Here is a 12,322-nt window from a genome sequence, read left to right on the forward strand (position 1 = left end):
ACAACCGACTTCAAAAACGGAAAAGTAAGAAATAAAAAAGATTTGATATTATTAATTACTACATATTATTTTTATGTGCTATTTACTAAAAAGGTTTGATGTCGGTGCATGGGCTTAATACTAAGTGCTTAGTGTTTGGCACCGACTTCAAACCTATTTAATAAATAGCACATAAAAATAATATGTAGTAATTAATAATATCAAATCTTTTTAGGGTTCCGTAGCCAAAATGGCAAAAACGGAACCCTTATAGTTTCGTCATGTCCGTCTGTCCGTCTGTCCGTCTGTCACAGCCGATTTACTCGGAAACTATAAGTACTACAGTGATGAAATTTGATGGGAATATGTGTTGTATAAACCGCTACAAAAATATGACACTAAATAGTAAAAAAAAGAATTGGGGGTGGGGCCCCCCATACATGTAACTGAGGGATGAAATTTTTTTTTTCGATGTACATACCCGTGTGGGGTATCAATGGAAAGGTCTTTTAAAATGATATAAAGTTTTCTAAAAAACATTTTTCTTAAAGTGAACGGTTTTTGAGATATCAGCTCTCAAAGTCGTAAAAAGTATGTCCCCCCCCCTCTATTTTTATAACTACGGGGTATAAAATTCTAAAAAAAATAGAGGTGATGCATGCTAATTAACTCTTTCAACGATTTTTGGTTTGATCAAAGTATCTCTTATAGTTTTTGAGATAGGTTGATTTAACTGTAATTTATTATATTTGCTGCTACGGAACCCTTTGTGCGCGAGCCCGACTCGCACTTGGCCGGTTTTTTTTATTTCTTACTTTTCCGTTTTTGAAGTCGGTTGTTTTTAACGCAGTTATTTTTATTTAATACTTTTTAGTGTATTTTTCAACACGAAACAAACGAGCCCAAACTCGATAAAGTTGAGTCAATATATTACTGAGTTCCTATGGCCACCTTCCGATTCCATCATCAGATCAGCTCCATGTCATGATAATGTTTCATCGCTATCCAATTTACATTCGTATACAAAATTTCAGCTCAATCGGTTACCGGGAAGAGAATCAAAGTTACTTGCTACATTGAAATTAAGTCATCGAGTACAGACAAAAATGCTCATAAAATAAAAACTACTAGGCCTAGCCGAATAAAATTTTTATGGGACCAATTCGACACCATCCCGCATCGAACAAAAAAAGAATCACGTAAATCGGTTCAGAAACCTCGGAGTAATCGGTGTACATACATAAAAAAAAAAAAAAAAAAAAAATATACCGGCCGAATTGATAACCTCCTCCTTTTTTTTGAAGTCGGTTAACAAGGAAAAAGAAGTTTCTTTAACCTTTGAATAAATCTCAGATAACTTATCTAAAGTTGCCGAAATGAGTTTTTCTACCATTGTTTTGGAAATAGTTGTGTAGTAACAGCGTGCCTCCTTTCTTTTGAATGAAAGTGTTTGTATTTAGGGCCATGGAATAATGAAACAAAAGGTACCTAAAAGGCTTTTATGTTTTGTACTTTTAAACCGACATTACCGGGAAACACGGAATATACAATAATATGTTTGTAAATTGATAACATGGTTTTTAAACTGGTTGATTTGATTAGATTTGATTTACACTTATTAATCTGATTTGACCCTGGAGGCTGGAGTTCAAGATATTAAGGTTTTTATAAAGATACAGTGAGATGCGTGTGTAGGTATTTGCATTAGCAAAATCTAGTAAAGTTATTTAAATCAAAACAATTTCCCTATAAACCGAAGGCCGCGAGACGCGTTCACAGGTGGGTCGCGACCCATATTACACAGGTTACACTGCCCTAGATAAAGCTGGCTTTATTTAGTGTGAGTTTGATATTAAGTTTGAAAGAATTTGATATAATATGATAATCAAGTCTTTACGATTTATTCTGAGTTTGAGATTGAAATACTTCAATAGATGTAATGAAGTCTTTTCGATTTAGGGCCGATTTTTCAATCCTTGGTTAAAATTTATCCGTACTTTTAAAGTATTACACGAACATTTTAAAATTTCACCTGTAAACTGTCATATACGGACAATTAGAATACATTTTTGAAATGGTAGTTTAGTACGTTATTCGATGAATAAGTTTTAACCAATGATTGAAGAAGCAAAATGAATTTGAAAGACTAGTAGATGCTACAAATTGTATGTAAATGTTACCAATTATTGTAAGATTGAGAGGAAAATTGTTTGAACTTTACCCCTAATTAGCATTAGGTACGTTACTAGGTACCTCACAATTAACTGTAAAACCGGCTACACACGTACCTGCAGCAGGGGAATTTTTTTTTTTTTTTTTTTTAATTTGGGATTAGGCAGGCATTTGACCATCGCTTCGCCTGATGGAAAGCGATATAAAGCGAGGTCTAGGATGGAGCATGCTGACCTAATAAGTGCTTATTCACTTTTTTTTTAACAAGTCCAGATTATAATTATCGGGAAACACGGACGCCGGAAGATTGTTCCATTCCTCGTTGGTACGCACGAGAAAGGATGAGGCGTAACGCTTAGTGCGTATGGGTGGAATGTCGATGACATAGGGGTGGAGACCAGCACGGCGTCGAGTCGCCCGGTGATAATGGGAGAAGCGGGTATCAGGTTGTGCAGTTTTTCAGCACATTCACCGTGGTAGATCCTGTAGAACACTGCCAAACTAGCCACTTTTCGACGATGTTCTAAGCTATACAGTTTCGAGGTGGTAAGGGTTTCATTCCCGATTAGCCTAATCGCACGTTTTTCAATTGAGTCCAAGGCGCTAAGTTGGTATATTGCTGCACCAGCCCAAAGGTGGGAACAGTACTACACACCCGACCGAACTTGAGCTTTATAAAGGTTTAGGAGCTGTTCCGGTGTGAAGAATTCTGCCACTTTGGAGAGTATTCCAAGCTTCTTGCCGGCAACCTGCACCTTGGACTCAATGAAGGTCTTGAAGTTGAGGTTGGAGGAGAGCGTTAGGCTTAAAAGCTCCAGTTCATTGGACAATTCTAAGGACACATCCTGGAAAGTAGGTGTTAAACTGAAGTCGGTACGTTTAGCTGTAAAAAGGCAAGCCTGCTTTTTCGAGGAGTTAAACCAAACTAAGTTTTGAATTTAATTGTGATGTGTATAGGCAAGCAGGGGCAATTTTGAGAACAACTGAAATTGCTACGACCGCCGTGCAACCGAGATTGTTCCAATATTGGGCCTGCGACAAGTACGTGAGTAGCCGGCCTAAGGTAACTCTAGCCTACCAATGCCATATAAAATATAACACTCTAATGGTCTTCAGTTACTTAAACTCTGGTCTACTTATTATTCAAAATTCAATTCAAATTATTTATTTCTTCCTTTTACAATAGGTATGTCCTTAACTATTTTGTGATTGGAACACTCCTAGTAAGCAAATAAAATGCTTGTGTCAGGAGGTTCCGACTTCCGCTCTTCCTTAACACTATTAGATACAGAAACAGAAATGAAAAGAAAAGAAAGAATTTAATAAAATGTGTGTGTGTGTGTGTGACAGCACGTTTATTTTTTATATTGGAGCAAAGCTTCGGTATCTGAGTAGCTTAAGGGTTATAAAAGCCTTAGCGTCTGTGTGTACTCAAATAATTCTTAATATACTACATTAAGTCATTGGAAGATAGATTTACTAAAACCTGTTTTATTTGAATAGAGTTAGTTATTATTATTTACTATGTTCGTAGGTATATGTCAAGTGTCAATTTATAAATAATGCTCGCACTAAACTAATGTAGTTATTGTGCAAATTCAAACAACATAAAAGTTTACTTATGTTTTTAGAAAACACCAAACTATTCCTACCGTTAACCGATTATTAAATTCGAGAGGATGGTTTAATAAAAGTTTAAAAAATAGTCCCCAAGTTATAAAAAAAGGATAATTTAAAAACTGACATAAAAATATTTTAAAATAAAGTTTCATTTTAAAAGCATTAGCATTCCCTAAAAATATTTTAAAATATTATAGTTTCATTTTCAATATCGGTAATATGAATTTCAATATAAATTATAAAATAGGTATTTTTCAATTATGTTTTAATATGAAATCTTGAACAAATTAAATAAATTGTAAAAACTAACAAAAACAAACAAATTAAACGTACCTACAGGTAAATAAAAAACAATCAATTATGTAAATGCAAAATACTTTTTGTTATTTTATTCAGATTCTTTGAGAAAATATCAGTTCTATTGTGTAGGTAAATTACATACAAGGCAACTCAACTACATCCTTTAATACGATTTTTATTCTATTACAGAATAAATAAAAAAACAAACATTCGGATACATTGAATATATGTAGCTAAGGCACAAACTATACACATATTTGATAGATATAATACCTATAGGTATACTAGTAAAAAAATAATATTATGTGAAGGACTAATCTACTATAGAAAAATAAGTCGGGTTTTGACGCTATAACTCCAGAACGCACGAACCGATTTCCACGGTTTTGCATTCGTTGGAAAGGTCTCAGGCTCCGTGAGGTTTATATAGCAAAGAAAAAGGTGTCTCTGGAGCCGAAAGGGATTTCGCCCGGTTTGCTAATCGATAATTCTGTACAAATTCGCTGTATTTGCAAAAATTGTATTCGCATTTCGCAATGCTTAATATAAAATATTTACAGCAACCAAAATATTATATTAAAGAGGACTTATAATAGTATATTTATTCTTACATTCAACTTAATTTAAATACACACATATTTAAAAGTTAACCCAATCCAAATTGAAAATTCGAAAAATTAATTAAACTTATACTTATATGAATTATTTTTAATTATATTGATTTCATATTTTAAACTAATTGGAATAAAATTGGACTAAAGCTTCAAAGCGAATTTCACTTGAGTAAAAATTGACAATGTTGTTTATTGACATAACAGAGTCATTTATATAACAAAATATACAACACGCGCAAGAGCAACTTTTGTGTCTCCCATCAACTCTACTATGGGGAGTTGCGTCGCTACGTGCGCAGTGCGCACACTTTCTTACTAGCCCATAGAGTGGATAGAGTGGTAGGGAGAGACAAAATAGTTGCGGAGACAAAAGTTGCTCTTGCGCGCTAGCTCTTAATATTGTTATATATTTTGTTATAATGACTCTGTTATGTCAATAAATAACATTGTCAATTTGTCAGCATTTTTTAATGGTCTCGAATTTAATTTTTAATAATACATAAGAAACTTGTAATTGTTAGTAAAATTTAAAATGCTTCTATCGCGGGCCTTGAGCGCGGGGACCAAATCGAGAAATTCCGTAACGAAAAAACCTCACGCTCCCCACTCCGACGGGCGGAGGTGCGGCTTGAAGGCATAGCAATTAGCATGCAATAGCTTTACCGCGGCCGCTCCAGTCCCCGAGTGCCACACGTCGTTTTTTGTTATTTGTTTTTAGTGTTGCATTAAGGATCTTAAGGCAATATACCTACCGAAAATTCTTTTGTATACATAATAATATATAGGTACATAAATTACTATTATTATATTATATATGATGTATTATATTATTAATATTTAATTTCATCGTTGAACTAGTTTGATAAAAAGACCGTATAAGTTCGCTCAGCAAAAGAAGCTATAAGTTATCTGAAAAAGCGCTATTATTTTATTGAATCCAAATAAGCTATATAACAAAAAAAAGTCCCATTATTGTTTTTATACTGTGAGCAATTTTGTTTACATTAAATTTGAAAGATATTGGAGATCGAGTAGTTATTTATTTGAGTTATGAAATACTTATTACTAAAATTATTTACAATATATTCATTAACGCTTAGCATTAACGTATACAAATGCAAATTGGTCTATTGTTTTCGAACGGATTTGAAAATGGTTTATTTTTGTTATGAAAATAAAACCTATCGCAAAATGACGTAAGGAACACGAGATCAAATCCCATAAGAAAAACTAGTTGGCTATGATAATCTTCAGATCGACATACATATAAAACCGTTATATTCTGTATTATTATTGAAAGCTGAATCTTGTATGACTTGTGTTAGCTATAAATTAATGAATATTGATTTTTAAATCGAATAGTGAAAGTTGTAGCATTTTTGAAGTTATACTTCTTTTGGCGCGATGGAGAAAAATTATGAGAGTGAATTTTTACGATGCGCGCGCACACCGACACCTAAATTTAACAGCATGAAGTTAGTTCTAGGTGATATGAAAATTGATAACTATGTTCAAGTTGTATATTCTAGTATTTTTTTTCCATACGCCAAAGAAGTATAACTTCTAACGCGTGAACATAAGTGCACACACTCTTTTTTATATTAAAATCTCATCAGAATTGCCGAAGATATTGTTTATCATACACAAAAACATACATACATTTACACACGAACATAGAACCTCTTCTCTTTGTTTTGGAAGATAGTTAATTAAAATTAAACGAGAGAATATTAAGATTTATTTCTCAAAACGGTTTCTCTAACTTTTTGTTTCAAAACGTCTGGAAACTATAAATGACCAAACGGTGGAACGAAAAATATACTTTGTTCCGGTGTAAGCTTGCCAGTACTTTTCCAGAGCTATGCATTGATAATTGAGATGTATCGTAAATGCAGTTGTCATCAACAAAATTTAAACTTGATAATTTCATTATTTTACGAAACTAAATTAAATGAATTAAAAATTTATTTATTAAAAGTTATTAATTTATTTGATTGAATCTAAAATATGTAAGAAATAATCACAGTGTTTTTTATTTATATAATTATTTTAATTGTTAAGAATTAGATAATCCTATTCCTATTGGTGTTCCTCGGGATTGAGATCTGAAGAAGATCTGAGAAGAAGTCACTCGATGTTTTCTTTAATAAGTTCATAGTTACGCACCCGTTTAATTCTTTTCTTAAAAAAATAATTTATACGTAAAAAATAGTTTAAACCAATAGTCCTTGATACATAAAAATAAATATTGCATGTTAAACCGCAGCAATGTTTGTTTATGTAGTTATCTCAATTTTAAACACGATTTTGGTTATCACATTTTTTATCTAAAAAAAAGAAAAAAAAATCGCAGCACAAAATGTTTAAACGAAATTGCCACCAAAATATTAAAAGTTTAAATAAAATATAAGTTGTATTATATACTCACTCGTTAGAATAAGTCGTGAAGGTTCGTCGCAACGCACTGCTCGACTGGCTTGCTGGCCAGGTTGCGTCTACATAAAATATTTGTGATCTAGTAGTAAGGTGGTCCTCGACTCATTATCATACATTAATTAGCTTTAGCAATTGTGACTGATTTGCGGAGATTTTCTTCCGAATTACATGTAAAATTATTTAACTAAGTATTGTATTACGTACTTGCTCGTGTCTTAGGTATTTAACAGTGTTAATTTTTAACCTCTCGACCTTTATAAATAATGGAACATAATTCATAATAACAGTAGATTATAATCTTTTAGTATGTTGTTGTTTTTATTTATTTAATTATGTGTTTTAGCATAACTACATTAAACATCGCATAATAGGATTTTTATAACGCTTCTAGCTGACCTGGCAAAACGAAGTTAGAGAGGACAATAATTATATCTCTTAAAAAAAGTTTTTCAAATTATAATCTCGCTATCGAACCTAAACAAAACATTTCACAAAAATCGGTTAAGCATAAAAAAGGAGGAGGTTAAAAGAAGAGGTTCTCATTTTGACTGTTTTCTTTTTCAGTGAACACCGTGACAGTAGAAATGTAGGTATAAAAGTTTACGTATAGAGTGTAAAAATTAGTTTATAAAGTAGGTACCGACGATGTAGTTCTAAAAAATTATGTGCCTAATTAATCAAAGCCCACACTCACAGGAAATGAAAAGAAAACACAATATGCTATTCTCAAACTTTAATAACACGAATAGCCAAATAAATTACTAAACATAAATCACTGATTACGAATAACAGGAAATAAAAACATTTATCACAACTTGTCGTGGTTGTAATGGTTAATTGGGGTGGGGTCTATACGTGGAGGGACATGTCACCAAGTTTGTGGACCGGCCACATGCACTCACAGCCTGCGGGGATCACCATCGTCAGGGTCTCCCAGCAGTCACTGAAAAATGAAATTATCTGTATGCAGTTGCCATGGTTACTGTGGCAGTGTGGTAGCGTGATCTTATGATTCACAGGTACAGGTACAGATTAAGTACTTTCGATATCAGTTTAAAGTTTTTGATATCTGTAATAGTTACGGAATAATCGCCTGCGCACACTTAACGATTACACCTTGTATAATATAGCATCTAGCCTGGATAAATGGACTATCTAGTACTAAAGCTAATGAATGATCAAGCTATCTAATGTTCTTACTTAGCTTTCTTTGTACAATAATCATAATAATATTATAATAAGTATACGACTGACTGACTGGCTCACAGCATCTATAGGTAAATATTTAAAAAAATATAGGAATGTTAAAAATTTCATCAAAATTTTGTCTATCGTCAAGAGAGATGCAAATGAATAAAAACCTATTTTCTTCTATTATATCATTGAAATGATTTGTTCCTATTTGACCCACAAAAACGTTTAAATAGTGATGCTGCTTTTCTTGGTCATGATTAAAAAAGCTACCGCTGTTCAAATGAAAACAGAATATGTATTTTCAATTTCGTTAATGCAGTCGGCTCTCACGACGTCAGTAGGCGAGCTACGTTGGTATAAAAATGTGCCGACTTTGATCGATAAAACGCGAACCGAGCTAAGACTGAGAACTAAACCGAGTGTAACTGCAGTAATTTGTACCGTGAGTGTTCTTTTGGAGGCTCTAATGTTAACGTATTAGGCATTTTGTTATTAGATGTTACATAATATGCTCCTTATTATGATGATGATACATTTAAGAATCATATCAGAAATTAGAATTGATATCTATACATATGTTTAATGTTGAGAATTTTTGTATCTTTGTAACAAACCAATTAAGGTAAATTTTAGGTCCTCCTCAGATTTAAGGAAACCAAGAATTACTTATACCTACACACAACATAGGTTGTGTGTAGGTACTTATAAGTATATTTGTAATTTTCGAGTACAGCTATAGAGCTGAAAAATTACTTATATAGGTATAAGTAATTTTTCAGCTCTATAGCTGTACTCGAAAATTACAAAATAATGTGCAACAACGGTGGTTTTAAACCAAGTTTAGATCCAAGAAAATATGAACATAGGTAGTATCAGTTAGTTAACTTTGTAAAAGCATCTATTTATAAATTTATAAACATTAATTACAAGAAAACCTGGTTATTAGCGAGGAAAATACAAATGAAACAATTTTGTTAAAATAAAAACAGTGTCTCTTGGAGTGGGTGTATTTCTTTTTCTCTAATGTTATTTATCGTCAAATTGTCCTGCCAGACCGGGACAGTTCTCATTAGTGAGCTCCGGGTATTGAACTTTGAATGAATGACCTCTCTATTATATTTTTACGCGTCAATTATTGTATATCATTGATTAATTGTAATAAAGGTTATTAACAATGATTTAACCATAAGTCTAGCAAAACAGAACCCCTTTTGATAAAATCTTAGCAAATACGTCCCATGTAGATAATATGAGCACCAGTTAAATGTCTATAGGGTTCTAATTAATACATGCAACATTAAGAGAATACATAAAATAGTAGATTATTTACCTGGAATACCGTCGTCTTGTTAAATGTATAGTTTTGTTCCACTGTACGCACGAGAACCCAAGACTCGAGCATATCTGAAACATTAATCTCCTCTATACATTTTGAAGCTATAGTATGTTTAAATAAAAATAAAAACCTTAGCGTAGTTCTATATGTTTACTGAAATAATATGAAGAGGAAAATTTCAACTCGAAGGGTTAGAGTTCCAAAATCTTGTTGGAAACAATCGCGTGTTTAATTTTCCATTAACCTTTTCAAATAAATTACCTAACATAAAACTGAAACTTAAAATATGGGGCAGTCATTAAACATTTACAGTTAATTCTTATATCATGATGATTGATGACCCATCCTACTAACAAACGCGGAAGTTTGTAAGAATGTGTGGATGTTTGTTACTCTATTACTCTATCACGAAAAAATTATGCGACGCATTTGGATGTAATTAGGTTATATATCAGTATAACACATGAGCTATCAGCTACAGAAATTTCATTTTTCCGCGGATGAATCAGGGACAGCTAGTTTTTCTACAAGACCAGTTCAATAACTAACCTCATTAGTGACTCCAATTTCATCAGCAACAGATGTGGTGCACGTTATCTCCTCATAATAAGCTGGCCGGTACTCGAACTCATTGGTGTTCAGTCGCTGGATCTTCCTCTCCAAGTGGCAAATTGGATAGTGTTTCTGGAAAGCCTTGGAACATTCATTTTATGAACATGACGCGTAAGGCGAAATTGGTACAATTGTATTTTTATTATAGATGTAATTATATTATGGGAATTCCGAATTGACTGCTACCAGTTTAATAATTTCTCAAGAACTGATAATCTTAGAGTAAAAGTTACTAATGTGAACAGCATTTCTTACCTGAGCACCCAATTGACGCATCTCCCTCTCTCGCGAGGCTTGTAATGATTCTGTGTACTCCGGTAGTGACTAAAACATTCATGTTAATTTTCAATTAATTAAGTTTGATTTTGAAGCTAGAGTTTTAATTGTTACTTTAAATATTTTTTACTAAATTACATCAAAATCAACTCAATATATTATATACGTGAAAAAGAAGTCGACAGATATTTTCTAATAATTAATATTATAAGCATTACCTCATCAGATTCATCGCAATCTTCCTCATTATCGCGCTGTTTAAACCTAGCTGCCATTTGGCGATTCCTCTCAAGTCTGCCCAGGATTGTGTTCAGGACTTTATCCGGGTTGGGGATCCGTAGAACATGCTGGAAGAAGTCTTGGGCTGCGTCCTCTCGGTGCGCTAGCAATGTTCCCGCTAAACACACTGTTACGCAGGTCACCTGAGATCAAGATCTTTATTACTTATCCATTAAATTAAGAGGAATAATTCATAGTCACAGATTGGGATCCGGAATTGGCAATTACCAATTATTATCTACAGTCACAGACATCAAAATATAAGAATGTTTATATATAATTATCTGTGTCTACAGTTTAATGTTATTGTAATGTCCAGTTAAGGGTCACACTTTAACCTACTACATATTTAAGCAATTAGCTTTACACATGAATTCTATATTTTACATTAAATACGTCTTAAATAAAAGGAATTATTCTGTAAGCGGCACAAAACCTCATATTATATCTTAGAGAAAAAATAAATTCATGAATTAAAGCAGATCTTCCGCCTTATCATTTAGTTTAGCAAAAACGAATAACAAACATATTGCGATGTGCTGTGTAAAAGGATTATTGATTATTACCAATATCATAATCTTATTGATATCGTTATTCGTTAAAATTAAATATATTATAATGACTATAATTACGTTCACTTCAATTAAACAAAGACGTGGGCTTTGGTAGGTTCTATAGGTTTTGTTGAATTTATTAATAAAAAGAAAAAGAGATAAAATATTAAGTTCCTACAATCTAATTCAATAATGTTACATTATATTTATTATATAAAATAAATTAAATTTAAATAGTTAACAACTAACAAGTTATTGCATTCACCTATTTCTCTTTTAATACGATAATTCGTTACTATTTGACAAAATTAAAAATACATATTGCTGACTGCTGAGTCCTCTTATGACACTATACAATCACTTAGAATTTGTAAGTCTGCATTAACTGGAAACAAAGAGATTGTTATGATTGAAATACGATGCCAAAATAATATTACTTATAATGTTTCAAATGGAGTAAGCGTGTCCCCGTCTCACAGTTGATTAGTCCCCACTGGGTCGTGCTTTGATTGGCATCCGTTGCCGCGCAGGATTCAAGAGCGAGCAAACCTTTGGTATATAATTGTATATCGTGTATTAGTATAAAGAGACAGTCATTTTGCAATTAATTTAATAAATTAATTAATTTAATAAACAGAGAATAAAAATATTTTCCTTAGTTTACGATACATAAATGAATCCTAAAAAAGTATTTTTAAGCTATTGCATAGCTTCTATCGCGGGCCTTGAGCGCGGGGACCGAATCGATAAATTCCGTAACGAAAAACCTCACGCTCCCCATTCCGACGGGCGGAGGCGGAGGTGAAGGCATAGCATGCCATAGCTTTATCCGCGGCAGTCCCCGAGTGCCACACGTCGTTTTTTTTAATAATAGAAATATTTTTTTAGTATATTATTGTATAATATATCCTTTATTAGTATAAAGAGACTTTAATTAAATAATAGTGTAG

At 32.6% G+C, this 12,322-nt stretch overlaps 2 protein-coding genes across 3 annotated transcripts in view; both read right to left on the reverse strand.

Moving 5' to 3' along the window:
* Positions 1-7,216, reverse strand: part of LOC123705513 (putative fatty acyl-CoA reductase CG5065) — a 35,850-nt gene extending 28,634 nt beyond the window's left edge. The window contains exon 1 of the mRNA XM_045654313.1: positions 7,114-7,216. The gene's annotated coding sequence lies outside the window, so the exon portion shown is untranslated. The remainder of the gene's footprint in view (positions 1-7,113) is intronic.
* Positions 7,217-7,907: 691 nt separating this feature from the next.
* LOC123705246 lies at positions 7,908-11,874 on the reverse strand. 2 transcript variants are annotated; one of them, XM_045653946.1, is made up of 6 exons: positions 11,810-11,874; positions 10,758-10,961; positions 10,519-10,587; positions 10,201-10,344; positions 9,646-9,719; positions 7,908-8,064 (listed from the first exon to the last, which is right to left on the reverse strand). In XM_045653946.1, the coding sequence occupies exons 2-6, from the start codon at positions 10,812-10,814 to the stop codon at positions 7,971-7,973; spliced, it is 438 nt and encodes a 145-aa protein (XP_045509902.1). In that variant the 5' UTR covers positions 10,815-10,961; positions 11,810-11,874; the 3' UTR covers positions 7,908-7,970. The 2 variants fall into 2 exon arrangements, with proteins under 2 accessions (XP_045509902.1, XP_045509901.1); XM_045653945.1 differs by lacking the exon at positions 11,810-11,874 and adding an exon at positions 11,638-11,732.
* Between the last annotated feature and the right edge of the window lie 448 nt (positions 11,875-12,322).

This window comes from Colias croceus, chromosome Z (assembly GCF_905220415.1).
Source record: "Colias croceus chromosome Z, ilColCroc2.1".
NCBI classification, from domain to species: domain Eukaryota; kingdom Metazoa; phylum Arthropoda; class Insecta; order Lepidoptera; family Pieridae; genus Colias; species Colias croceus.

Bases quoted from the DNA above. Each gene is read 5' to 3' on its own strand.
- LOC123705246 (XM_045653946.1), bottom strand. From the start codon at position 10,814: ATGGCAGCTAGGTTTAAACAGCGCGATAATGAGGAAGATTGCGATGAA. The intron at 10,588-10,757 runs GTAATGCTTATA...TGAATGTTTTAG, and splicing joins ATTGCGATGAATCTGATGAG to TCACTACCGGAGTACACAGA. The intron at 10,345-10,518 runs GTAAGAAATGCT...GAATGTTCCAAG, and splicing joins TGCGTCAATTGGGTGCTCAG to GCTTTCCAGAAACACTATCC.